This window comes from Pseudopipra pipra, chromosome 13 (assembly GCF_036250125.1).
Source record: "Pseudopipra pipra isolate bDixPip1 chromosome 13, bDixPip1.hap1, whole genome shotgun sequence".
In the NCBI taxonomy this organism is placed as follows: domain Eukaryota; kingdom Metazoa; phylum Chordata; class Aves; order Passeriformes; family Pipridae; genus Pseudopipra; species Pseudopipra pipra.
The window spans coordinates 12,456,246-12,483,672 of record NC_087561.1 but is presented as its reverse complement, the minus strand read 5'-3'; the positions used below and the strand labels follow the sequence as shown (position 1 = coordinate 12,483,672).

The window sequence follows — 27,427 nt, the reverse complement described above, 5'->3', positions numbered from 1 at the left end:
AATCTGTAGCTCTATAAAATCAGGAGCTGCACACCCTGAAGTAAGAATTGCTTACTTTTATTGCCACAACTGTACAGCAAAAGGAAGGCAGCACAGACTGACAGAGACTGTGCCAGGTGGTGAAGTTGTTGGTGCTCTGGTGCCAAAATTGGCACCAGACTGCTCTGTCTTGCCTTTTTGCTTTCCCCCTTCCACACCACCTGTGTGCCCTTCTGCTGGGCTAGAGCTCATTTCCCACTGTTATGACAAGAAATGCTCCATCACCTTGAATGCCATACCTGATTTACAGCCTTTTCTCCACATTTCTGTGACATGGACATGTCTACAAATAAGACCTTCTAGATGGCTGAAAGGTAGAGGTGCAGGCCCTGTCAGACTGAGCCAAATGAAAAATTAGTTTATTTTTTAAGATAAAGTTTTCCCCTGAATTGTGTTTCTCATGGTTCAGAGAAAGAGGAGTATTTCTTAGCACTCAGCAGTAACACTACCAGGCACAAAACTGTCTTTTTTTGGAAAGTGCCTAGGCTCAGAAATTTGCATCCTTCTCTGCAGAGAGGTAGACAGCTGAGGCATTTAACAGCTGAATATTTCCTTTAAACATGTTTAAAGCTGGTCTACATTTCCTTGGATATTCTGAAGCAACACTTGCAGGCTGGCTAATAACTTTTCCAAGGCAGAGCAGCTAAGTCTCTAAGAACAGTTCTGGGAAGTTATAAAGCTGTTTCCATTTCAGACCTCTGGAAGTGGTTTACCCCTTCTGCTGCTGAGATACTGACCCACTTCCCACCTGTGAGAGGATAGTGGCATGGCCAAAGGCCCTGGATGGGTTTGTGATCGAAACAGCAACGATGAAAAGCCCTTAAATAGTTTTCTGTGCCATTCCTAGAAATATCACTGAAGGAAAGGATGCTAAAGGGATTTGTTCTGGCATGAATTGGGCTTGCAAAGTGCGTTTCATGTTTCCTAAACACAGAAATATCTGTATGTCAAGAGTGTAGGTCTGGTGGGAGGGCACTGAATGTCCTGCTGCTGAGCCCCTCGGCAGGAAATAAGGCACATGTGGTGTGCAAAGAAAGGGACAGAACAAATGCCTGTGGGAGATGTGCAGGAGAGATGCTGCAGTTAAAGTACACAGCTAAAGGAGGATGCTTGCATCAGAGTAACTGGGATATGCTCAGGTTTGACTCCTGTGTGAGAAGCAGATGGGGCAAATGATCCATGAGTGACAGATGCAACAGCCACTTCTGAGCTAGAGCTCCCTGCTCCTGGGATCTTGCAGCATTTCAGCAGCAAAAAGCAAGGGAAGGTGAAGATTTCCCTTCTTTCCCAGCACTGTATGGTGGAGGCCACCAGGCACATCCAGGGGATGAAAGGATGGTACACTCCTCATCTTATCACCCCTGGAGCACCAGAGGTACAGTCCTTCCTGTCACCTGGTCATGCTACAGAATTGCTTTGCCTGATTGTTTTCATAGGGAGAGAGAGGTCTTAAGTTAATAAAAACCCTTTAAATGTTACAAAAACTTCTCATCACTCCAGCCAAATGCAAAATGGATGTAATAAGCCATAACAGGCTACCTGGCGTCCCCAGATCATTTTTCCTTTTAAAGACACAATATGAAATAAATATGAGTGTTTCCTCAAAAATAAATATCCTGGATTACAGTAAAAGGTCTTTCCAGTCTGGCTAGTGTTTGCAAGTCTACAAAAGTTTGATGGTGCAGCCCACACACTGGCTTTCACTGTGGGAAGTTATTCTTTGCAGAATTTTTTTCTCTGTTTTGTGAGAAATTTAGCCTATTAATCAATTTCCCAGCATATAAAACTGCAGTTGGCTGGAGGGGAGTGCTGAGGAAACTCTTCCCAAATCCCATTTCTGTCTTGAATCACAGAGGTGTAAAACCTTCCCCTGGGAGAGTTAAAAGGTATCTGTCCATACTTGTTTGTTTTCAGTTGTTCCAGACTCAGGTTCCAGTTCAAGCAGTTAACTCTGGGTACTAGGACCATGTGGTAATCTCCCATGTGATCTCTCTCTTTTTTTTTTCCTTTAAATTAAAAGTATTTTAAAATGTAATTTCTAAAAAAAAATATTATTTTTAATTCTCCATTGAACTGATAAAGTTTATGGGTTTATATCAAATGGATGCAAATATCAGTTGCATTTGGCACCAGCTGAGGCAGAAGTGAATATTTCTAGTGGGATATGAATTTTCTGGGACCAAACCAATATATTTCTTGCTTTTAATCCTGACCTGTCTTCCTTTGGCATTTGTTATTTCCCCACCTCCTGTGAATAAAACTTGAAGAAAAGATTTGCATGGCTCCCTGCAGCAGGAATCAGCACACTTACAGACCACAGGGGAAAAAACCAAAAACGCCAAACCACAAATCTTCCTTTTTCTATTTGAAGTGTCTCTTTGCAGATAGTGTGATTTTCATCATCTTTATTCCATTTCTTCCCCCCTTCTCCCCTAGAAGATACCATTTGGGCCATTAGCAATCTCAGTGTTTTCTATGCAGTTCTGCTAGATATTTTTGTCAGTCTCGAATCAAAACGGTGCCAGATGGAAGCCCCATGCTCTTTGTAGATGATCATTTCCAGCATTCTTCTGTGAAGTTGTATAACATATGTCCACAAGAAATTAAAAATGCTGTTTCCTTGTATGAATTGTGCATGCTTAAGGGCTCCAAGAAGATTAAGAAAATAACTGAGCCAGGACTGTTCTGTACTTCTAAAACAGATTAATTTCCTAAAGAGAAGTTATACTAACATTCAGAATGGTTGTTGATTTGTTGTGGATTGCCTTACTGCTAAAAACATGCATCCAGCAAAACAGTCATGAAACACACTAGCAAAGGGAAGAAGTTTTATGTTAAAAATTGTAGTTTTTTCTATCAGGAGGGCGCTGTTTTTCTGCTTTGGTGGGTTTTGTTGGCTTTATTTTTTTCCCCCTCAAATATGCTCATTGCTGTTCCCACTGATACCCATGGGAACTGACCAATGACCTCCTCCTGTGCAGAAGTGATTTCCATACTTTGGGCAGGGCTTTTGAAAGCTGTCTCTGTGTTGATGTCACAACTTGCCTGAGATCTCCGATGCTGGTATTTGGATGCTCAGTTCTCATTAAATGAATAGGAACAAAACATCCAAAGCCCTGTAGTAGCTCTGAGAAGGTCTGCTGGGGCCAGCTGCCCCAGGAGGCTGCTGTCCTTGCCAACTGTGGTCTCCTGCTTTAGCTCCCAGCCTCTGTCTCTGCGAGCTTGTCTCCTTTCATTTACATCTACATATCGGGTCATCTCTGTTATTTAAGTACAATCCCTTTGCATCTGTTTGTATGGGCTTTGTGCAAAGTACTACATATGTTCATGAGAGCTATAAAAAGACCCTTAATATTTAGCTACTGAAAGAAACTGAATTTGCAGGGACTGCAAATAGCTGCAATAAATAGCAATAAAAATGGTCAAGCATCCTTATTCTTTTAGTGATCATTTTACAAGCCTAAGTAGATTAGCTATCCTGTGTTCATGCATGCACAGAAAGCATTTAGCTTTGCTTATTGTGGATATTTGGCAAAAGAATTCAGATCTTGTTCAAAACCAATGTCTTTGTGCTAACGTAAGTAAAACTGTTTCACTCTGCTTTTGGGACAGGCAAAAGGAGCACAGGGCATCAATCACTGTGGGCTACCTGATGGGTGGTAACTTGTTCAGGAAAGCTAATTAGATTGCTTGTAAACATTCTATGCCAATTTTCAGTCTGCTTTCCTAAGGAAAAAATCTTGTTGTGATCCTGCTGTCCTTCGCTGTTGGACAATTTGGTCAGTTCCAAAAAAAATGGCGAAAACAGCAGAGGCTGCAAAATGTTGGCTTGCTCCAGGTTTCACAGAACTCACTAGCTGGGCAGAAATCAGAAATTCCTGCAGATGAGGCAGGGATGGGAGTTCAAGTCATCTTAGAAAGCAAAGCACAGTTATCCAGAGCTGTTGTCTTGGATCAGCCACCTCTGCAGTGGATGGGGTGCTCACCTGGGATGTGGGGAGATGCAACATCAAGTCCCTGAATCAGAAAGGGACGTGAAGCTTAAGAGTTTTAGTGCTGGGCAATCTTCTGACAATGAAGGTATCTCTTTGTTGGTTGTACCTGTTGGTACAACCCCTGGTGTAAATGGTGAACCCCCCTAGGAGGAAGATGTGAATTAGAAAAGGAAAGCAGTGTGCTTTGTCCATTCTGATCCTCCACTGCTTGTTGGCATTATCCTCATCCATTTTCAGACATAATGCATGCTGCCACTTAGGGAAATGTCCGCGTTTTTGGGAGGAGGGAATTGTTTGACTGGGATGGCTGTTTTGCAGATGTGGTTTATTTTAATACCTCTGTACTTTCCTGGGCTATTTGCTGGGTCTTGAGCTCTCAAGTGCCAGATCAGGTGTTTTGGGGCTGTGAAGTACCACAGGAAAGGAACTGCAATACAACTAACTGACTTTTCACTGTATATTCAGAAACTACTCTGAGAAGGTGGAAGACTGGGGGCCCTCTGTGGATTCTCTGAAAATTAGCTTATTACTTGACTGTTAAGTGTATTGTATATGCCAAGTAATTAATTTTTACAGCAAACTTGTCTAGGACTTGGGCAAAGGAGCAATTAATTCTCTGGAAATAGATCCATTATCGTAATTGCTAATGGATGCAAAACTCCCTTAGAGACAGATGGACAAAAAAACCTCTTTCATCTCTGTGATTAGGGTACCTGAAAGTCAGGTCCAGCATACGTGACAGGTAGTTAGCCCATTAAAAAGCCTAATCTAGTGCTAATTGTGGCTGCTGAGCTCCAGTATGTCAGATGAAGGAGAGAGCATAGGTGGCTCCTTCCCCCTCTCCCACAGCTAGCACAGGAGCACCCACCCCATCACCTTTTCCTCTCTGTGTGGATGTTCTTCCCTTTATGGGTGTAATTGGGATTTTCCTGCTGACAGCAGGAATCAGCGGGTGCAATGCTATGAACACCTGAAACTAGAGAGACATTCATGCCCTCAGTGTTGAGCAGACCTGGTGTGTCCTGTGCTGAGAGAGGAGTGTGGTCCCTGCCACAAACACCTGCCAGTTTGTACAAAAGATGGGTTTGTCTCTCTGCAGCCCAGCAAAATGAGACTAATCAAAGAAAACACAGCTGTGCATCCAACAGAGTAAGACTTTTGCTCCTTTTTCTATTTGCTGTGTCATTCTGCAACAGATCTTACATCTTCAGCTTGATTTGTGGTTGAAAGGACGTTTAGGAACTTTCAGAATCATAATTAATATTTCATACAATCCAAGCCTCAAGAAGCAGCTAACAAAGAGCACTCAGCATTGTGCAGCTGCCAAATGCTGTGTGTTTCCCTGGGCCAAGGGACTTCTGTGCTCCACGGGCATGAGCCTCCCCCAGTCTCCAGACAGCATCCTCAGGGCCCCGGCTCTGCTGCCCAGCAAACACAGGTCTGCATCTGCAACTGGCTAATGTACTGGTGGAAGATGGGAAGGGATGAAGGGAATAGAACAAGAGGCTTTCATGAGAGTTGATCTGTTGCTGTTTAATCTATAGTGACAAAGGCATCGTTAATAGAACACAGGGAGGATGCTGAGATGGGTCAGACCTCAGGCCTGAATGCTTGTGACGTCTGGGAACACAGACCATGCTCTTCTGATCTGTTCAGCACCTCTAGAGTACCTTCATTCTGCTTCTAGAGCATCATCTTGCTTGGTGTTAGGTGATATAACATTTTTTTAAAATTGAAAGCCTAATATGGTTCAGACTTAGCACAGGTCCAGCTCTGCTTTTTCTAGCATCTAGTTAACAGTGTAGGAGAAAATAGATAGAGAAGGGACAGAAGAGATAAATGGGTAATTTATAAAATACCAAAATTTTTGATGGAACTTTGTTTTCTGTGTATTTATACAACAGCATATAACAGGGCTGCGGTCTAGAATGAAGGCATCTAGTTTGGGTGAAAAGACATGAAAGCAATCAATAAGTAGTATTAACCACTGTGATACTGCCCATCCCTTCTCTAAATCAGGAGAATTGGACCTCTAATGGTAGTTGGTGGGAGATGAACCAGCATGGCTGTTTCCCACACAGGTAGGTGAGCAACAGGGACAGCTGTGCAAATTCTGCAAGGTTTGGACCTGCATCACAAATAAGACACAACAATAGCAGCTCTCCAGAAGCTGACGTTCAGCATCAGAGGCCTTTGTGTAATTAAAAATAAATCCCAGCCTGGTGAGGGCATTTATGGCCTCTGCTTTACTAGGCACAGAGCAAGCCTGAATCTTGCGGTCCCAGGCAGTGAAACAGCCATTTACATTTCAAATATAATTGCACCTCTTTCCAGAAATCCCAGCACAGGGATGAACTGGCCCAGAAACTCTCCCATGGAAGTTGGGCAGCCAGCAAAATATTGATTGAACTAAGTGATGGAATATGAAGAATTACATTCACTAATTTGGCATTATGATGGAGGCTTAGTGAGCAGGAGGGCTTCATCCCAGTTTTTCAGAGCTGTGGTGGAGGAGGCAGTTTCTTGGTGCTGGGGGATTGTAACACTGAGATATGGCAGCATCTGGTAATAAGTCATGAAATACTAATTTCAGAGGTAAGGGCTCCCTTTCTGAGGTGTAGCACACTGTGTGTAAGCAACCTTGGTACTTATGGTTAGACCTGCGAGGGTTCAAAGTTTACGCACCACCAAATATTGTGATAATTCATGGAACCATTGACTCTTTCCATCAGTTTGGTTCAAAGCCTCTGGCTGATGGAGATGTTCAGGTGTTGGGGAGCCAGCCTGCCCCCTAGATGGTGGTGTGGGCTGAGCTGCACCATTAGGCAGAAACAATGGTCTTGCAATTAGCTGTAAGCAGTGTTCATCACAAAGTGTCATCAGCAGGCTATATTCCACTAATAAGCAGTGATATTAAAATCCTGCAATTGTCAGTACTGTTAAGTCACTTTCTAAGACATATTTCACATGGTTTAAAGATGTATCTTCTCTTTCTCTAAAGGTGGGAAGCCATTTTCTTCATTCCTGCTTAAGGCAAGTCCAAGCTAAGTAGCCACACCATATAAAATAAGACCTTGTGGTCAGGTATGGAAAGTAGGTTCTTTAAAAGATAGCCATTTAAAGCATTGCACATTAATTATGCATGCATCTGGATTTGACCAAAGGCCACATAGTATAGCAGGCTGGGTTCAGGACATCCAGCGAAGCAGGAGAATTGACATGATCTTTCATGACTGTACAACCAAGTAGAAATGTACTGACAGTGTTTGGAAATAATGATAGATTCGAGGGAAAGAATAAGCACCAGCCCCTCCTCTGTGAGTAATGACTTCACAGGCGGGGCTTTCAGTTCTTGGTGTTGGGCTGCACAGTGCTGTTCAGGCTTCATGAAGTGAGTTTTGGCTCTTTTTGGAGTCTGGGAAGCATTATTGCCTGTTTAAGTGTGAACTGACCAGACAGCGGAGAGCACTATTGACCATAGGAAGTTACTTCAGTACTGTTGGATAACCAAGAACCATAGAAAAAGCCATAAAATACTTTCTTGGTATGGCAACACTCTGTCTTACTTTCTGAGTGGCTCCAGGAAAAGACAAGGTTGCACAACACTTCTTGTGTTTGTCCATGTGCCTTTTCAGAAATTTCCAACCTTATTTTCTTTCTGGTGGGTGCTGGCCCAACGTCTTTGATGATCATCTTGAATTCCCAGTACAGCTGAAACAGTGAGTTTGGAGAATGAATACTTCTTCTAGGAATAACCTGTTTTTCCTGGGGACCAAAACTACCCATATAGTGTGATGGCATTTTTAAGTTCTGGCTAAATAAGGAAAGAGAAAAACCTGAAACTGTGTACTGGGCATAGCCCTAGAGATGAAGGAGTGCTTCACTCATAGAAGTGAACACAGCAGTACTTCATTACCGGAGGTGTTGAGGAAATGAGTCACAAGTCATTAATGAAGAAGTCTCAGTTCATCCTTTCTTCAGGAAGAAGTAGCTCTTCTAGGTATTGTTAAGGGAAACTGTTCTTAGTGTATCAATGTCAGGAATAGAAGTTGAATTGTTTCCCGAGAAGCATTATCTTGCCACACTAAACATCCGTAAATACAGGTGTTTCTAACTTTTTGCTCAAGGAAGGGGGTTTAGTTGATTCAATTCCCTTTTTTCAAGTTATCAGCTGCCGCTGTTTCCTTTAATTATGTTTTACTGAGAAAACAAATATGACTGTGTTGTACTGATTAACACAGTAAAAAGATTCTTAAACAGCTTATAGTCACATTCATTTAAATACAGTGGGATGAAATCGCTTATGTTGCTGATTCCAATCCACTTTGCAAGTTGGGCATTCAATGAGGCCAGCTCGCTTCCAGAATAAAGTATCTGTCCCTTCCATGCACATTACTGATGTCTTTGGCTTCTTGCTTAACAGCAACTGCTTTGATTAGTAATTGGTGCATTAACCACTACAGGTTTTCATTACAACCAGGTGCCTGGGCAGTGGAGGGGGGACAGGAGGGCAGGCAGTGGAGTGACTGCTGGCTGCAGGCAGGCAGAGCAAGCGCCTGTCTGTGTGGTTGCTGGGGGTGATTTTATCCTTCTGGGAGCAAAGCTATTGCCCCAAGCTGGAAGGCTGCAGGGCTATGGTGCCAGACACTAGGTGACACTGCAAGGTGCAGGCAGTGTGTTCTCCATGCTGTGGATGCCTGTGAAGCTGTATGTGAGCAGAGCTCTGGCAGCTCTCTGTGTGCACCTGCCTCGACAGGATGGTGCTGTCATTTGCTAATAGCAGCTTCCAGTCTGTGCCTTACACAACAGTCTGTCTGCTTCAGCTTTTGTCACGAGAAGACAACAGTAAGTTGCTTGCCTATAAACATCTGTTTGTGTGAAGGTCAGTGGGGTGTAGTTTTGAAACAAGGATTGCTCCAGGACTGTGTGTTTCATTTGCATTATTGTTACAGCTGAATACTTCTCAGGAAAACTTTCGTCACATTCAGAGTAACTTTATGCTTAGGTCAAATGTGACAATGACATCAAGCTTCCTCTTTGACTGTTTCCCACAGTGACTAAAACATTCTTAACACTAGTATTTGGTTTGATTTGATGTGTGTCTTCCGTTATTGGTGTCTATGAGTTTTTCTGCACCAAGAGTACAAGGATTTTGCTCTAACATTACACTCAGGAAGGAGCAATTCTGTCCTGGTCCCCTCCTCTCCCTACCCTTCTAATTGGTGGGTTGAAGAGCCAGAGGAAAGGACAGGAGGGACTATAAGAGCATCATGCATGAGATGGCTGCTCTGGAGCTCTCCTCTGCCTCCCACAGCCTTCTTGCTGGGAGGATCATTGCATCACTGTGCTCCTTGGTGAGGGTGACAGCTCCCGCCAGCTGAAACCATTTGGAATGTGGTGTGGAATCTGCTTTAATAGTTATAAAAGTATCTGCTGTCATACTATGGTGGTGATCTCAGCTCTATATGCAAATGTACCGTGGATGTCTTGGAATACCAAGTACCATATATAAGTAGAATTTTTGAAAGGAATTTGGAGATTTTGTAGATTCCTCAAGCTGCTTCTGGTGGAGTACTTCATGGGATTGGTAATGAAATCAGTCATTTTGCAACACTCTCCCAGTTTAATGCATGTGGTCTCATGGTGGCAGCTTTTAAAAGCTGTTTGTCTCATTAAAGTTCAGTTAACTCATTTCTGAAATTAGAAACTTTTATGATTAATGACTTGTGGTAGTTTGCTTTAAAGAAGATGCTTGCTAATCAGATCTGGTTTATTTCCCTAAATCACTTCTGAGACTTGCATTATTGCTTTAGTTGTGACACAGTGACAGTGATGCTTGGTACTTCAAGAAAAATAATTGGTAGTGAGGCAATTCGTACCTTCAAGATCTGTGTCTGAGGAGCAATTGAAAACTACATGGCTGTAAAAACAAAACACAAGGAGAATGGGTTTTGGTGAATTTTCCAGCTTTAGCACAGAAATTCTCCTTCATTTTAATGGAGGTCTGCCAAGCTAAAAGGCTTAAGATGAGAACTACAAAGAATAGGTGACATTCAACTTGACTTGCTTTCTTTAACCTTTGTTAGTGCCTCTGAACTGAGATGTAAATAACATGGGTGCTAACCTTTCCATTGTCCACACACTCACAACTGGAATCCTGAATCAGAAATAGCGGTTTCACAAACAATTATTTCCAGACACACACGAGTGAGGATGACAGTGCTGGGGGTGTTATTGCTGAAAGGGCATCTGAGTCGCAGCTACCTGTGTGTTCACAGTGTGGATGCAGGGTTCAGACTGAGGTGATGCCTCTGCTCCTCCCCAGTCCAAGAGAGAGGATTAATCTTGGGTTTTACCACATCTCAGATCAGCTGAGAATGCTGAGACTGATTCTGACAATGTCCCTGATGGTCTGCGCTCTATGGTTTTCAGACTTTATTTCCAGTTGAATTTGAAAGTCTTCATCCTGTGTCTGGGTCCTGTGGTGGTTTGGGGAAACGTGCAAGAGGAGTTTCCTGTGCAAGATGGCTGGGCTGCAGCCCTGGGCCATGCCCTGAGGCTGGCAGGTTGCCCAAGGAGCACTCCCAGCTCCCTTGAAGCCCTGAGCCAACTGAAGCCCTGGGGTCCCTCCTTGAGGCCAAAACCCCCCAAATGCATGTTCATCACTCAACCCTCAGAAGTAAGCATCCAAGTCTCATTTACAAAACAGATTTACCTCTTGTGGGAGGCAGTGATTCCTTTGTTAAAAAAAAATAAAAGACAAAACCTTGTCAGAGCCTGGATCTCTAAGATTAGCATTTTCCAAGAGGAAAATGTTTTATTTGCTTTCCCTCCACTCCTTTTGTGTCTTTACCCCCCTCCCCCAATATCTCCTGTTTTGTTGTGATTCCCTGTTTTGAAACTGACTGGTCATATCAGGCTACTCCTCTCTGTATATTATAGCGGGATTTTTACGCAATACTTTATTCTGTTATCTATAAAATTACAGACTTGGCCCATGCAGTTGTACTCCACATCCTCCTCCTGCTTTGAAAAGGAATCCTAGAAGCACAGTAAAGCAAGAAGTGTTTGGAGAGTGACTCCCTGAGTATAAATAGCTCGCAAGCAAGAGCAGCACCTGCCATCTTTGATATGTCTCGCACTTCCCACAAATCACTCGTGCATGCTGGGCTTGATCAGAGCTATTGTTTGTGCTAAGCTTCCTCCTACTCCTATAATCCTCCTATTTAAATGGATGGGATATTTTTCACACAGGAAAGATTTTGGGGATACAAATTGCAGCCAAGTATTTTGTAGACATGATATGCTGTGCATGTTCTGCTGAGCGCAGAGAAATGGAGATGTTGAGAAGAACCACACTTTAAATGGAAAGGATGCAGGTCTTTCAAAAGTGCCTCATGTCACATATTTTGACTCTTACTGCTTCTTTTAAGGACTTGCTGATGCTTTCCAAACATAGCAGCTCTGGGTTTGTGAGAAAGCCTGATTGATAAGGTCTGTGGCTTTTGGTGGGCTAGTGGGTGCTGGTCTCTTGCCACGTTCTCCTGGGGCAGTATCGCGCACATCAGCTCCCAGTGTCCTGCTGCCCAACGTGTGCCTGCCCAAGGGATGGTATACGCTTTGTCATCAACTCAGGTGTTCCCATATGCACTGTCGAGAGGGCCAACAGAGTCACAGCTTTGCATCCCTCAAGGACTGACCTGAGGCAATTCATTCCTAATCACACCTCTGTTGCTGGTGGTGGCTTTGCAAGAGGGACAATCTTTGCCACGGGCTGACACCACGGTGGTTTCTTCTACCATGCTTCCTGCAGGAGGGAGTTGAAGCAGAGCACGCCCCAGTCCTTCATCCTTCACATCAACACAAGAGGGGTGCACCCTAGATGGTGGTGTGGGCTGAGCTGCACCATTAGGCAGAAACAATGGTCTTGCAATTAGCTGTAAACCCTTATACACAGGAATGTGTGAAGCTCTTTCCCTTGGAGCAGCTCCCCTGCACTCTGGGGCTGACTTTCAAAGCAAAGCACTGGGTAGGCAGTAAGGTAAGGGTGGTAAGCAGCTGTATTTAATAAAGTCATGTGTCCAGAATATCCTGATTGCTCTTTACAAACATCTAATTTAATATTTTCCTTTTTTTTTTTTCTCAAAAAGAACCCCAGCAGTGGTACCAATTGTATTAGTTGTATGAAATAAGCTCAGTAAGATCTCCCAATCCCTTCTCATGGAATTCTATTTATTTCTTTGGTGGAGGTGGAGATGTTAGTTTTCCCATGTTGAGCCAATAACACCAAGCAGAGGAGTTATACTTTTTGGTTCGGTTGTTTTTCTCTCTTAAATAAATTCAGCTCTTTCTGTGAGTTCCTTCTGTAACCTCAGGTTTATGGTCATGGATTTTCTCTTTCAAAAAAACTCCTGGACATATTCTCCACCACTGGATAGAATTCCAAGTAGTATTGTTCTGACATTTTCTTAAGATGTTTACTTTATTGGGCTGTAATGCTGTTTTTTGTTTCTTTCTTTTTAGAATACACCACCTGCTTAGTGTATAATTTAATCTCCTTCAGTTTTATGAAGCCAATAGATGGCCAAAAAAAAGATGTTGTGGTTTCACTATGGCTTTTAAAAAAGCACTGTATGTGTAGTTGCATGTTTCAAGTGCTTTGCAAAACAAAAAAAGTCAAGTTGGTATGTCAGGATCTACAAACTCTTGAGACTAACTGTTGACATGACATATTCAGATTGTTCAGCATTTGGTTAGCAGCCTGTTCTGAGAAGCATAGATTTTATCGAACACACTGAGCAAACCACTCAAAAAACCCCACTTCTCTATTGTCATGTTTTCCTTCAGACACAGCCAAGGTCACTTTTATAAGCTGTTGCCTGTAACTGCTGAAAGGAGAGACACATATGGGGCTTATGCATCCTAGTTAATGTTGTCTGCTATACACAATGTGGCTTAGTTTTCCCTCAAACTTGAAATTGCACAGCACAAGCCTGCTTAAAAACCACTCATGCTGTGAGAGTTTTCCTGGTCTTCCAATGTTTGATCAGACCCTGAACCCCCCCCCTTTGTGCTGGGCTAATATTCTGGTTGAACGAGGCTTTTCTTCCAGTCTCTGCAAGGTGTTATGGAGGACGTGGATAGCTCCTCCACCTGAAAATGTGCTCGGTCAGTGGTGGTGGTGTTGTCAAGTCAAGGAGCCTAAAGAGAGGCGAGGGGCTGGCAGGGGGAGCAGTCAGCTGGCGGGCGGGCGCGGGAGGCACTCGCAGGGAAGGTGATGCCGGGAGCTATTTAAATCGGCGGCAGATGTGTCGGTATGCCTGCGATGTTCCTCAAGACGGTTGGGGGAGCTTGAAGTTTATAAACGATTCTGACTCCTGCTAATTTTAGCCTTGGAGTGTTTACAAACAGAGCAGAATTTGTCTCCACTCCTGATCCAGAAGGATTTCAGCCCCATCCCTGCTGGCATGTTCCCTGGAGAAAAACAAAAAGGGATACAAAATAGCAATAGCTATTAAAAGATGCCGAGGGAGCATTCAGATTGGAAGCACAGAAAGCCAAATCTTGTGGCTATAAATAATGCATCTGCAGCCATCATGGTGTCACCAGAAAGTAGAGAGGATATACACCTGGGAATAATTTTGGAGGAGAGAAATGGGGAACAGGGAGCTGAGCTGAAAGCACAGTTTCTTAGTGGTGCTCCAAGGTGGTATCTAGCAATACCTCAGGAAAAGGCCAAAACAGAATGGCATGATAAGGAATAACCAAGTTGTAGTCACCAGCACCGAGCCCAGGTGCATTCCTGCCTCAACCAAAATGCCATGTGTTGGTGCACACTGGTTATTGCAAACTGCATTCCTGATCTGAACACACTGTTTAGCTACTGCTTTGAAATGACACAGGGGAAAATGTCAAAAAATTCAGTTATATCAACACAGTTCGTATAGAGCTTTAGAAATAGATTTCTAAATACACACAAAAAAGTTTAAAATACTTTCGTTTTCAAAACTACAACTTTCAAGTACAGTTCTTTGAACAGGGAACATCTTGTAAAGTGTTTGTGGTTTTCTACAGTGGTTGAGCAGGCAGAATCCTCTTGGGCTGCTGAGGCAAGGACCTGCACTTGATACCAGTTTGAAGGAGAGAGGCTGTAGCTAAAAGCTCTGCCATGAACAAATCCAAATCCTCCAACGTACCTGAAGTCTGTTTTTTTTAAAAAAATCTCCAGGTCATGTGACACTTGACTTTCAGAGCTGAAGTTTTGCTTCTCCTCAAAGATCAAGCTACCTACTAGACCACTACCACAGCCAGCCCCCTGCACTGTGGGAATTTTGTGGGTCAAGGGGACTCATGTAATTCTGTAAAAAACAAAAGGGGAAAGTATTTCTCATTTCTTTGCTTGTGCCCTCCCACAGCACTGTGCCTGTCATTCAGATCAAAACTTGGTTGACACATGAGAAATACCAGCTGCCATCTGATTAAGACATGAGAGGTTTATGAGGTAGCTATGAGTTCAGCTCAGTTGGAGACGTACAGAAGCTGCTTGGTATGGCCATAGTGCCATGACCAGAGGAAAGAGGAGAAATAGTACAGAAGTGTCCAGTGTAATATAGGTGGGCTTCATCTTCTGATCCTGGGTGAGTGCTGAACCTGGATCATGCCTGAGTGAAGGAAATGGCAGAAAAATTCCACCAGATGATGCTTAAAATTGCTGCAAGTTAAAGAGAACTGAGACAATGGGATGGACTGCACAGAGCTTTAAAGGGGAAGGCAATTCCATGGTGGAAAGGATCAGAAAGTAGCAGAGAGGTAACAGGTTCACATCAGAGTAAGCAACTTATTTTGTGGCTATACAATTATAATGCTGCTTAGTGTGAAAGAGCACGTTCAAATTAGCACAATATGGCTTGCCTTACACATTGTAGGCTTCTTGCAACACTTAGAACTTTCTTTTAAGATGATTTTCTCGAACTCATTTAATGTCTTTATGTTTTTCCTTCAAGGATTCGCTCTGAACTTTAAGCATAACTGGTTTTTTAGATTTCTTTGAGTCCAAAAATAGGCCTGAAAAGCTACCCATTACATTCCCCTCTCTGTGTCTCAGGCTTGTAAAAATCAAACGCTGATTAATTTTTACAATACTTAGGGAAAAAGTCAGACATGAAAATGTTATCCTATGACATCATTGCATATGCAAGCCTGCAAAAAGGTTAAAGCTCTGCTTGGCAAGTTTCCTTTCAAATATTACTGTATGTTCTTTTCCCTGCTGTTGCTCTATTAGCTCTCTGTGTCTCAAACTCGAGTGTAACTCTAGGGAAGGCTCAGATCAGTCACGAAATGCTCATTGCAGTCTTTTGCCTGTCTATTACCAAATGGCCCAAGGTTTTTAATGTCAGCTAACCCATTGCACTGGGACTTCATGACCATATGAGTCTGCCTCTGGATTCCAGGACCACATTTAGTATCCTGCACATTCTGCTTCCCCAGCCTCTTCAAATACTGTTTTCTCTCAGATCCACAAAGGCTGGGTGAGATCAGCCACCACTGCCAGTCTGCAGCTTGGGGGAGTCAAACATCAAAGCTCCTGTTTCAGCTCGACTTCAAAACCTTTCCAGTTTTAAGACTTGACCAAGCAGCTAGAAGGAGTTGTAAGAGGAAAGCTGTAATGTGCAGGATGATGAGCTATGTGAAGGAGGGCACTTTCCTTTTACTTTACACGATAAAAAAGTAGCAAGTGATAGCGATTTGTGCTTCTTGTTATTATGTTCATGAGGGGTATGAGACCACCTTCACCTTTTGACTAGTGCTCTGAATAGCACAAGAACCACACCCAGGTCTTTCATCTTTATGCTGTCACAAACTTTTCACCAGCCTTGGAGAAGCCCTGGGCAAAAATCTTTTGACGTCAAGACATCTGCTTTGAGTTAGGATACCAAATGCTTCCTTCATTTTCTTTCACTTCACCTTCTAACAGGTGCCTAACAAAAGCTATCGAGTAGTAACTTTATTTAAGTTGATTATGGTCCCCACTGTCTCCCCTGGAGAAGGAACAAACTACCTGTCATTTTTGCAAGGACCTGGCTTTGTCTGCTTTGTGCCTGTGTGCACATTCATGCAAACAGGAGCAGGGCTGGATGAGGTGAAGGAAAAGGGTGCACCTTCATTGCATTCTCCCAAGGCAACATTGCCACGTCATATGCTTGCGAAACTATGTCCTTCATGTTTCCAGTGTTACTCAGTTTTAGTGTACTGGTGATAAATGGTTATTGCATGTCTAGAGACTCTGGTGTCAGGATGATGCTGCTGGTGCAAAGGAGATGAGAATTCTTAAACAGTGAGGAGAGGGGCAACCTCAAAAAAAGGCAGGCTGACAAGCAGCCATCTATTAGAGGTAATCTGGGTAGGATTTTGAGACAGAAAACTTTTTTTGTATGTTTTTAAGATTTATTTTTTACTTCTCATTATCCTACTCTGATTTGATTGCTAAGACATTAAACTAATTGTTTTCCCCAAGTTGAGTCAGTTTTGCCCATGATGGTGATTGGTGAATGAACTCTTCCTCTTCTTATCCCAATGTTATATTTTCTCTTTCTTGTCCTGCTGAGGGAAGTGATGGAGCAGCTTTGGTGGACACCTGGCATCCAGCCAGGTTCAACGTGCCACACGATGTATGATCATTATCCCTTCCCAGTAGTGTCTTCTGAGGGTGTCTCTGTTATCAGACTGAATTACTTAGAGAAATTAAACTGCTATCTCCACACAATCCATTAGCTGGAACTCTATTTGCGTGTAGCAGTTGGGTTTTGGCAATCAAAAGGAGGAAAATTGTGCACAGCAAGCTGTCTGCCCAAAAAAGATCTTCTGTGTAGCACTTAAGACTGCGTAGGAATAGGAATGGTAAAAATAAGATGGGGACCAAATTAAACATTTGTCAGAACAGGGATGTACCTGCTAGATGATAGGCTGTGTTTTGGCCCTGTGCTTAGTATTTATCTCATCTGTAAATATTTGTGGGTTTTGTTATAACACACAACTGTTAGTAAAGAAGTTTGCCCTGGCATTCCAATTGAAACAGTGGCAGGCCAGGCAATAAGGAGATGTGCAATGGATCTATTTGGACTGATTTTATAGGCACCATTTCAAAATAGTGGGAACAAAACTAGACACATGCCCGCTTCATTTAGTTATTTTATCAAAATGGAATAGATACCTCTAGATGCCACTATGAATATTGAAATATAAATTGAAATGAGGAGTAAGTACTTGTATTAGTGAGACTTCATCATGTCTGGAATCTTAAATTTAAGGCCTAATCCTGCTCCACTTGAATGTAGGGGGAGTTTTACTTCAGATTTAACTGGGAACATACCAGGAACCATCATGACAATGGTAATTTAGACTTGTTGGACTGCTTTAAAGGCACAGTGTAAGATACCTGCTATATAAAAGAGTAGAACCTGGACCTTTTACAAACCCCTGCCTGCAGAAAAGAGAAAATTTCAACTTGAGCATCAGCCAAAGAACCAAGAAAAAAGTACACTGAACAGCAATGTCACTACCGCATCTGCATGAGTTCCAGAATTCCTCAGGGGATATAAGTCTCTATAGATATTTTACGAGGATAGGAAAAGCATGTTCATGACTTGAGTGTGTGTTTTATAGACAGACTGTACAGCTATTGCACATTAAGCAGCAATAGTTGTGCTGTATAAAAGCACTTACAGTTTACAGTTTCATATTGTAAGTGATACTCGACTTAGCCAAGCCTGTGCCAAGTCAGAACCTTCTGGGAGATATTCCTGGGGGAATAAATACCCTCAGCAGAGGCACAGCTCCGTGCAGCATGTCAGCTCTGCTGTGCCTGTTTCTAGAGAGCCTCCGTGAGCTCTGAGTATTTGGAGAGCCCAAATATGATCTGCTGTGTGAGTCTCTCTGCTGCAAAAGCCTCATGTTTCACTTCACACTTGGAGCTTGTGAGACCTTGCTGTGCCTGGGGCAATTACATTTGTCCCTCTGGGAAGGAGAGCTCATGAACCATAAAAGGGTACAGATGATGCTCCAACCACTTGTGCTGCCTGGCTTGTTGCCACTCAGTTTAGATGACTGCATCACAGTCTTGGGAGGCACACAAAAGGTGTGTAATTAAGCAGTTTACTATATTTGACTTTAAATTGTGCTCCCCCAAAGAGACAGTCTTGAATTTAAAGCCTCCCAAGCCGCATAGGTGGATAGAGAACAGCTAAACAACATTTGCATAGGATGCATCAGATTTCTTTGTATTAAACATCACTAAATCTTCCTCTGGGTATCCGATTTATCTGGAGATGCAGAAATTGCTTCTAATTCAGAAACTCACAGAATCCTGTCAGTGAGAGGTACAGGATCCATGTCAGGACCATGTATAGGTAAGTTTCTGTGTAAGTCTGGCTGTGGTATGTAGCTTGTTGTGTATCACTTCTGTCACCACTGCATCCAACTGCTTCTCAACTTCCAGTATCATAGCTGTGAAGCAACGAGGTGACAATTTTCCCTACTATAGCTGGGAATTGATATACCAAGATGCTAAGACTCAGATTTATGTTTAAATATTTGTGAGTTAGTTAAAGAAATTTTGTTGCAAAGCCAAACCTGAAGTGATTTACCTAAAATCCAGAGATGCTCACTTCAAAGGAAAGAACTGATGAGGAAAACTGAAGACTTAAGTCAGTGCCCTGACCACAAATACCATTTCCACTAAAATACTTGAGCCATCAAGGTAGCTTTAAAATTAAAGGCTGTGCAAACTGTACTTGGATTGCAATAAGCCTTCATGCAAATCCCCTTATATTTTGCATGCCTAACATCATGTTTTATTACTGTTTTAACTGACACTTCTAAGCTCTGAAAACTAGTAAAGGGGAAAACCAACTCACTTTAAAACAGCAGGCTAAGCTCTCTCTGCCCACCATTAGGTATGATTCTTCTGCAACCTGCTGAGCTGCTGCCTCCTTCCAACGTTTAGTTTGAGTGTATGGGCCTCATTTGGTCAATGTAATAACTATTCCTGTAAAATTTAACAGGTCTCCTGGCAAAGGTGAGAATGGCTTACTTAATGCAAGTTCACTGTCAGCACTAAGCACAGCATTTATCAGTGGCCTCCGGTGCTGGAAAGACCTCAGACCAGAGGTGTGAATTGCCAGTGACTCTCAGCAAAGACACTGCGAATGCCTTGGAAAATTAGGGTCTAAGTTGTATTGGACAGCTGAAATCTCCTTGCTGGGGTTCACTGCCTCCTTCTGCCAGCACTGGCTCAGCTGAACCGCAGAATCGCTCCTTCCCCACTCCACTTCCAGCTCTCTAGATTCAGTGATCTATGTTTGACCGGAGAGAAACAAACAAAAACGAAGATCAAGTCTTTGATCCTCCTGGCATGTCTTTGAAGTGTTTAAAAAAGAAATCACAGAAAAGGCTGAAGTAAAACACTTACATTGAGAGCACCCCAAATCGACCATCATCTGATGGCTTACTGAATCCTAGAATCATTTATTTTGGAAAAGACCACTGAGGTCACCAAGTCTAACTGTTAACCCAGCACTGCCATGTTCACTGCTAAACCATTTCCCTAAGTGCCACATTTATGTGTTTTTTAAACACCTCCGGGGATGGTGAATCCATCACTTCTCTGGGCATCCTGAATCTCTATAAAGCAAAGCTGACCCTGCCAGGACAATTTCTTGGTTCCAGAAACAGAGCAGAGGTCGATGATAGTACAGACAGATGCATGGAGGTCTGGAGGAGCTCTGCTTGAGGACTTGGGGTTCAGTTTTGTGTATTTTTTATTAGAATATCTTTAATAAGTGCAAGCATTAAAGTCTTCCTGGTGGCACCCGTGATCCTGGCTCTTCATTCGTAGCTAAAACAGCCCTCATTTTCCTCATCGCACCTGATCTCCAGCCACCTGTGTGCAGTGGGAACGAGACTTTATCCCACGCTGTGGCTCATCCTCCACTTAATCAGGGGATGTCCTGCCTCCTGGCAGTCCGGTGCCCTCGCTCGGGGCAGAAGCAGGAGACGGCCGGTCCCGCTGGTCGCCGTAAGCCGATCTGCCTCCAGCTGTCCCCAGCGCTGGGCTGGAGCAACGGAGGGTGAAGGGGCAGGAATTCGGCTCCGCTAAAAATAGAGGCCGCGCAGCCCCGGTGGCTGCTGCCTCTCCCGGAGACCCCCGGTGCGGGGGTTGCGCTTGTGTGCGCGTTGCCTCTCCCGCCGTGGGGGCAGGATGTGCAGAGGAGTGCCCAGAGGCCACGGGGAGGGCCGTGCCCTGACCATATTGCCTTCCCCCGGGGGTGCCCAGCTCCACCTTGTTCCCTGTTGGTCTTGAGAAATCCACTGTGTCCCCCGCTCCAAACGGGCCATTTTGGGGAGGGGGGGAGGAAGAGATTGGAAGAGTCCGGCTGCCACACCGACGGGCTCCCCCAGGCACTTCACGGCTCGCCCTTCCCAGCATTTTATTTTGGGCGCTACCGAGTAGGGCCAGGCTCCAAGGGGCGCCAGCTGCATTGGTTTTCTCCTTCCTTCCCTCCCTCCCTCCCTGCGCAGCCTGCGCTCCCTCCCCTGACAGCAGCCCCGCTCGTAGGAAGTTTTGCCCCCGCCAAAGGGGGAGGGGGGGACACGCCGTTTTGTAGCACAGGTGAGGGGACATTTGGCTGCTCTTGGGGGTCCCCTCCTGCTCCCCGAGGGCGGATGGAGGGGAGGCAGGGAGGGGGGTGAGCGCCGTCCCACGCCCCGGGGCAGAGCAGTAGAGGTGGGAGCGGGACGGCATAGACTCTGCGTGTCCCCGGTTAAAGGGAATGCAGTGCCCTCCTTTTCGCTCCATGTCCCCAGGCCGACTCTTTGCACTCCCGCGACGGCAGCAACAGGCTGCCGGGCTCGGGACCGGGCGGTGCCAGGGGCCACAGCCCCTTGGCCGGAGCCTCCCCTTGTGAGATAGGGGGGTGGGAGCGGCTCCGCAGATGGGGGGGCAGTCCGGCTCTGCGCCACCCCCAGCCTGTCGATGGGACACTGTCCGATAGCTGGAGGGCAGCGAGAGCGTGTTGCCCCCTCCCTCCCCCCCTTCTCCCTCCTTCCCCCCCGCGTACTATTTGATGGGGAAGGGGGTGCGTGGAACCCGGGGGGTCTGAGGGGGCAGCTCCAGCGCTCCTTGTTGCCGCGAGCGTAAACCTGCCGCCTCTTCTGCAGTGCCGGGGACTCGCGTCCTCCTCCTCCTTCTCCTCCTATCCGCGGCTGCAGCTCTGGCTGCTCCATCCCGTTATTATTAAGGGAGGATGCGAAAAGACAAAAACCAAACCCCGACACAGCCAAGCAAACAACCCTCCCCAACTCACAGTACCCCCCTCCCCCCGGTCGGTGGGACTTCCAGGACCGGCTGCGCTTCCCTGGCCCTGGGGAGGGGAGGCAGTGGCGGGGAGGCGGGGGAAGGAGGGGGCCGGGGCCAGGCAGACACAGGGAAAATCGCTTTTGTCTCCGGCACGGCGAGCGGCGCAGGGGCTCGGTGCTGCGGCTGCCGGAGCCCCCCGCTCCGCTCCCCGCTCCGCTCCCGCAGGCACCGCGGCGGCGCCGCCGGGCTCCGAGGCACCGCGCCGGGGAGCGGGCAGCTCTCCGGCTCCTCATTTTTTCCCCCCCTCCCCTTCTGTTGGTGTTATTTCTGCCTTTTCGGCGTAGAGGATCCCCCCCACGCACGCACGCTGCCCCCCGCCCGAGGTTTCTTTGGGTCCAGCCGGAATCCGCGACGCTCCCGGGGATTTTCCCACCCAAGCTGGGGTCTATGAGCGGGAAGGTGATCAAGCCCAAAGAAGAGAAAGATGCTTCCAAGGGTAAGGCAGGCGCAGCCGCCCCGATAAACCGGCGTGTTCCCCGGCCCGACCGCGGACAGCCCGACCTTACCGGGCTGGGAGGGAGGCACCGCTCCGCCGACAGCCCCGCAGCTCGGGAGAGCCCGGGGCGGGGATCGGTGCCTGGCGTGCGGGGCGCTGCACCGGCACCCCGGCACGGCGGGGCGTGGGGGCCCGGCTCTATGCGGCACCGCCGAAAGTAAGTGCCCCCCCTTTCCCCGCCGAGGGGGGTGCGGCTCCCCTGCCGCGGGCCGGGGGGTGCTCGGCGCTGCATCGGCCCCGGCTCCGGCCGAGGCGAGCGGAGCGGGGAGACATCGCCATGGAGACGCGGAGCCGGGGCACCGCCGGGGCCGGGGGGTGACCCCCCAGCTGGGGCTGCGCTCGGGGGGGTTCCCCCCCCCCGGTTCGCCCCCGGGACCGGCGGGCGCTGGGGGCATGCGGGGGCGGGGTGCATGGCCTGGGGGCTGTGCTGCACGCAGGGTGTCCCTGTCGCGCTGCATGGCCCGCTCAGGGGGCACGCACAGGTGGCGGTGCCCCCCTCTGTCGAGCCCCCATCCCCAGCGCGGGGCTGTAGGGGACGTGCGGGAAGGGGCTGGTGCGGGAGCGCTCCGTGTCCCTCCAGAGCGGTGTTCCTGTGTGTTCCTACATAAATCCGTGTGTCGTCTCAAACGTCCATCTGGGTGGCAGGCTGGGGCTGGTGAGGTACCCGGTGAAGGGTATGGGCCGGGCCTCCCGTAAAGAGGGAAAACCTGCTCCGTATTTACTAGTTTTATGAAACGTGATGGGCACTTCCCTGGCATTTACTTTTTTAGCAGCCCGAGAGGCCAAATCAAAACAATTCATCCTTTCTATTCTTTAGAAAAAAACTTTTTGGTTTCTTGATTTTGAAAAAGTTTGTTTAACACTTTTGAGGGTTGTTTTTTTTTTTAATGTGGTTTTTTTTTCCCCCAACTCTCTTTCCACTTCTATGTTATCCTTTGACCAAAACCTTAGCGTTTGCATTGGATCTTTTTTATTATTATTATTTTTCACAGCAACACAAGTTCACCACTCAGTTGCATTGCAAAACCTTACATTTTTCTATATAAATAATTTTTTTGCCTTTCATTATCTTCTTTGAAGTTGAGTTGTGGTGTTTTTTTTTTTCATTTATGGTGGCCTTGTTGCCTAAATTATGCTTTAAATAATTTATTAAGCAGTGCAGAACAAAAGATTTCTGTCTTTCTGAGGAATTACTTTGCATGATTTAGAACTGTGTCGTAATCCTAAACAAAAAAGATTTGCCATACTTATGCTATGCTTGCTTGAAAGCTTGTTTCTTTAAGTCAAGCGTACATATTCCGTTTTGTGCTATGATTACAAGTTCTAATGACACATTGACTTCACGTTTGAAATTGCCTGTGTACAGGTTGTGGCACATGTATGTTTCAAAACATTGGGACAAAGGCATTTGTATCTGCTGTTAGTGAGTCAGTAACGACTTAGACATGTGAGGCTTTGATTTCTGTGGTGACAGTGTACCAGAAGGTGTATATTCTGAGACTCCCAAGAAAAGCAGTTGATGCTGATCCTCTGCTTCCAGGAGACGCTGGTACACTCCTTGAGCTTGAATAAAAACTTTCTCCGTTATCACCAAGGCAAGAGGCAGTTTTAGATACAGCAGGAGGAGCCGGTACTCCTATAAGGTGGTTTGGTACTGCTGTGGGAAAGTGAGTAATGGTTAACGTCTGTGAAATACGCTTTTAAAAGGCTCCAGGTACGATGATAAGGAGGTAGCATTTACCGGTTAATATATAGGCTGCATGGCCTTCTTTGGCCTCCTGTGTTGTAGACGAAAATAGGAAATGTTTTTTTTGCTCTGAACCACCTGAATTTCCTTTTGGTGTTCTCGAGTGTTATTGCTCTCAATGAGAACGTTTGATTTGGATTTAGCATAGTAAAAACAGGCTGTGATGGGTGGGCTGTTGTTTGATATTGTTTGTTTGTTTGTTTGATACAATGAAACAGTAATTTGTCTGGAAAGGATGGTACACCATTTCCTGCATTTTTCTGCAGCTATACAGTGGCACTGGAAATACTTCAGTCCTGAGAGAAACATCTGTGTTTTTGAGTTAGTTAGTCCCTTTTTCAAAGAACAATACAATCACATTTCATGTAAGAGTAGCTTATTGTGGTGATATGTTCATGTATCCTACATTCTGTAAGATATATGATGTAATTTTAATACCTGCTGTAAGTGCAGGTGTCCCAGGGTTATATTTGCATAATAAATGTGGAGTACTTTGTCAGTGATAGCAGTGTCAGCTTTTCTTACTCCTGAAGCTTTCTTATGCGTTACAGGTCGTGGATCAGATGAGACTTTGCTGTAGTTCTCTACAGAACTTGAGGAGGGCCATATTCAGCCCAAATGTTAAGGGCTGCTTTGTGTAAATTGTTAAATGGCACTTTCTGCAATCAGCTTTTGTGGTGGGCCTTTGTAGAAAAACTTGACTTATACAGAACCTTGAAAGGCTGTGGATTTTGGTAGGAGTCAGCACAATCCAGAGCAAGTACTTACTGTCTTGCAGTGGGTATTTTCAGTTAAATTACCCTCTCTCATAAAGCCTGTGGTGGCGTCAGTGGAGCTGCACAGGTGCAATAGAAGTACCAAAATCCGTTTTTAATTAAATAGTTGTGATTTTTCACTTCTTTTCCAAAGCCAAAGAGGAAGGTAACTGCTTGCTTCAGAGTCTGTTGGTTCCACTTACAAGTCCTGCCTAGAAAACCCAGTGATGGCTGCTCTGCTCAGAAATTGGCTGCTTTTAAAACTGGCTGTGGATGTCTGAGAATTAACTATCCCAATCTAAATAAAGCTCCTGGATTAACCTAGTGAAGTTAGGGACGTGCACCTTAACTTTCTGCAAGATGCTGCATTAACTGTGAATGTAGCCTATAAGATTTTTTTTCCTCCATTTTTTTTTAACTGTGTGAGTGTTAGGGAGGTGCAGGATGCCATAAGCCCGTGTAATCTGCAAGCTGTTTTAAACAGATAGATTGGCAGCACTGCTGCTGCTGCTCCAGAGTGGTGTCTGTGGTAGCAAACAACTTGTTCCAGAGAGCAGCCTTGTCCCCTCTATATTGGTGGTTTCAAGCGTGGGGTAGGTTTCCGTGTCTCTCCTCAGTCTGCATTTGCTCTGGGGTTAAGCAGGAGTATGAGAATCTGTGTAACACCAGCTCAGCATCCTGCAGTGGTCATCTGGTGGTTGGTAACAGCTCTTCTTCCATTGTAGTAATATGCTCAGGAAATTCCCCCAGGCAGCAGAACAGTTCCCACCAGCCAGGTTCTTTTCCTGCCACATAGCTGGTGTAGGGAGAGCCATGTGTGTGGTAGGACAGGTGACTTTCCCCAGCTCTCCCTGAAAATGTTTTTGCTTTGTGCTTTGAGAACAGTATATGGAGTGACCCCAGAGATCCCTGGGGCTATGTCAACACACATTTGAATGAAATATTTGCTAACCTTTTATTTGGGGGAGAGGTGTGGGGCAGTAGAAGAATACAGGGCATTAGAAAGGGAGCTGAGACATGCTGAAATCCTTGTCCTTTGGATCTGGGCCTTAAAGAGCTCGTGCTGTCTGGTATTTCAGCCAGACTCTTTCCAGAGGCTGCTGTGCAGTTTGTGTGACTCTTCTGAGGAAAGCCAAGAGACAGAGCAGAGAGTCTGAAACTAAATCTGAGGAATGGATTAATCTGCATTTGTTTTTCTTTTTACCTGTGGGATCATAATACTATTGGCTTCCCCATCAGGGCATCACGGGGTGTCTTTTCCTGTCACCATGTTGTCACCACAAGAAACTTTGATTGCTTTGTCCAAATGTCTGGTAATTTCAGCCATGAGCAGTGAGAAACTGCAGAGTATATTTTCTTCTCCAGAAAGCTAAATAGGAGTATATTTGAAGCTGAAAGCTTCTAATCTGAGAGGAGTGTATTGAAATAGTGACAGTAACAGTGAAGACTTTGGAAGTACAGGTACTATTCTGTTTCAGTGACAGCAGAAAACAAAGCACTTAGAGAAATCACTTGGCAGGAAAAATAGAAGTCAGAATTTTGAGGTATCTATTACTGCTTTTCCTGGCATTATGGGAATATAGTATAATGCAGCTTATGATTGAAAGGTCTGGAGAAAAGCCGACAAAAATAAAGAAGCTGATCTCAACAGTTATATTTCTATAGTACTGAATCATGAGAAAGTAACTTACTTCAGGGACTGAAGAAGAGCAGCATGTAAGCTGACCACGTCTTGGTCTGAGTCCACGGAATCAAAATTAGCAGCAAGTGCCAGACCTGTGTGAGAAGGGGGAAGGGAGCACAGCACTAACAGCCTTAACTGCTGCTTGGGCAGCTCGGGTGGGAGGCAGGGCATTTCTTTGTCGTTTTGTCAGAAATTTGGGTGCCAATTCTTTTGCGTGTCAGATAAGCCCCACCAAACTTCAGCAGCAGCTGCAGTTTAGGGTATGAACTTGAGTATCCCTTCAGGCAGATGTTTGGCAGCAGTAGACTGGGTCTTCTTGTGGTCAATTGGTGCTATTGATTTGTGCGTCAGAACTTGTGTTTGTATTATAAACGTTTAATGACACCAAAGAATGAGTAATTAAACTCAATGCTTTTGTTTTATTCACTTCACACTAGAAATCCCCGTGCCTCCTGTCTGAAATTTGAGATTGCAGATTCACTTTGAATGGATGCCTTCACTGCCCACTGGAAAGTGACAGCCAAAATCTGAGGCATTACCCACCCCATCCTGGATGGTAATGCTTCAGGTTACAATAGATACTCAGCTTTTGGCTGAGGTCCTGAACCATTCAAAATTCCCATTGACACCAGTGGGAGTTCTCTGTGTCTGCCTGTGGCATCGCCTCTGATTAGTGGGTGGTTGTTAATGTGTCCATGCTTAGAATATTTACAGTAACTACCTCCTGTTATGACTCATTATCTGTGACTTATTTTGGTACCACAAACTAGAGTAACTCTTTATGAAGGATAAATTTATAAAAGAAATATCCTTCCCTCTAAATCCAAAGACAATGGTCCCTCATATATGACAGTAAAACACTAGCAATTAAAAAGTGGAAGTGGCCTTGATATCAAGATGCCAGCACATTTGTGCCAATGCTTTGTAATGGCTTTCAGTGTTAGCTGAAGAAATCCACAGTAAGGCAGGATTTTCAGGGACAAGCTCCAAGCTCATGTTTGTGATAGTGTTGGTTCTCACATGGCTGCTGTCTGTGCCAAAGAACTCGTGTTGCATGGAAGGTAGTAAAAGGCAGTCATCTTTTTTTGCTTCTAGAGGAAAACATAATAATAGTTGCTTCTTGGCAGATGCCAAATCTCATTTTCAGAGGAAAAACTCCCGGGCAGATGAAGCCTGGAGGATGAGTAGCCCCGTGGAGCATTGCAGGGGACTGCAAAGGGGTGAACATCAGCATCCACAGCAGATGCCTGACCCGTGCAAAATCATGCATCTCTGGTCTGTGGCCACCCACAATATGC

The 27,427-nt window shown here is 45.2% G+C and overlaps 1 protein-coding gene and 1 long non-coding RNA gene across 6 annotated transcripts in view; one reads left to right on the top strand and one right to left on the bottom strand.

Moving 5' to 3' along the window:
• Window positions 1–27,427, top strand: part of FGF13 (fibroblast growth factor 13) — a 313,357-nt gene that overhangs the window by 44,511 nt on the left and 241,419 nt on the right. The window contains exon 1 of one of the 5 annotated variants that reach the window (XM_064670075.1): window positions 20,618–20,700. The exons of 1 other annotated variant lie outside the window; for it this stretch is intronic. Coding sequence is in view for 2 of the 4 variants with exons in the window: in XM_064670071.1 (XP_064526141.1) it covers window positions 21,835–21,883 (49 nt within the window). In the remaining 2 variants the exon portion in view is untranslated. Of the gene's footprint in view, window positions 1–20,617; window positions 20,701–21,560; window positions 21,884–22,021; window positions 22,101–27,427 lie in introns of those variants that run through there. 3 more of the 5 variants (XM_064670071.1, XM_064670080.1, XM_064670077.1) reach the window with 3 other exon arrangements.
• On the bottom strand, window positions 12,077–22,043 carry LOC135421510 (uncharacterized). The gene is made up of 2 exons (XR_010434036.1): window positions 21,954–22,043; window positions 12,077–13,508 (listed from the first exon to the last, which is right to left on the bottom strand). It is a non-coding gene; the product is annotated as an uncharacterized LOC135421510 (long non-coding RNA).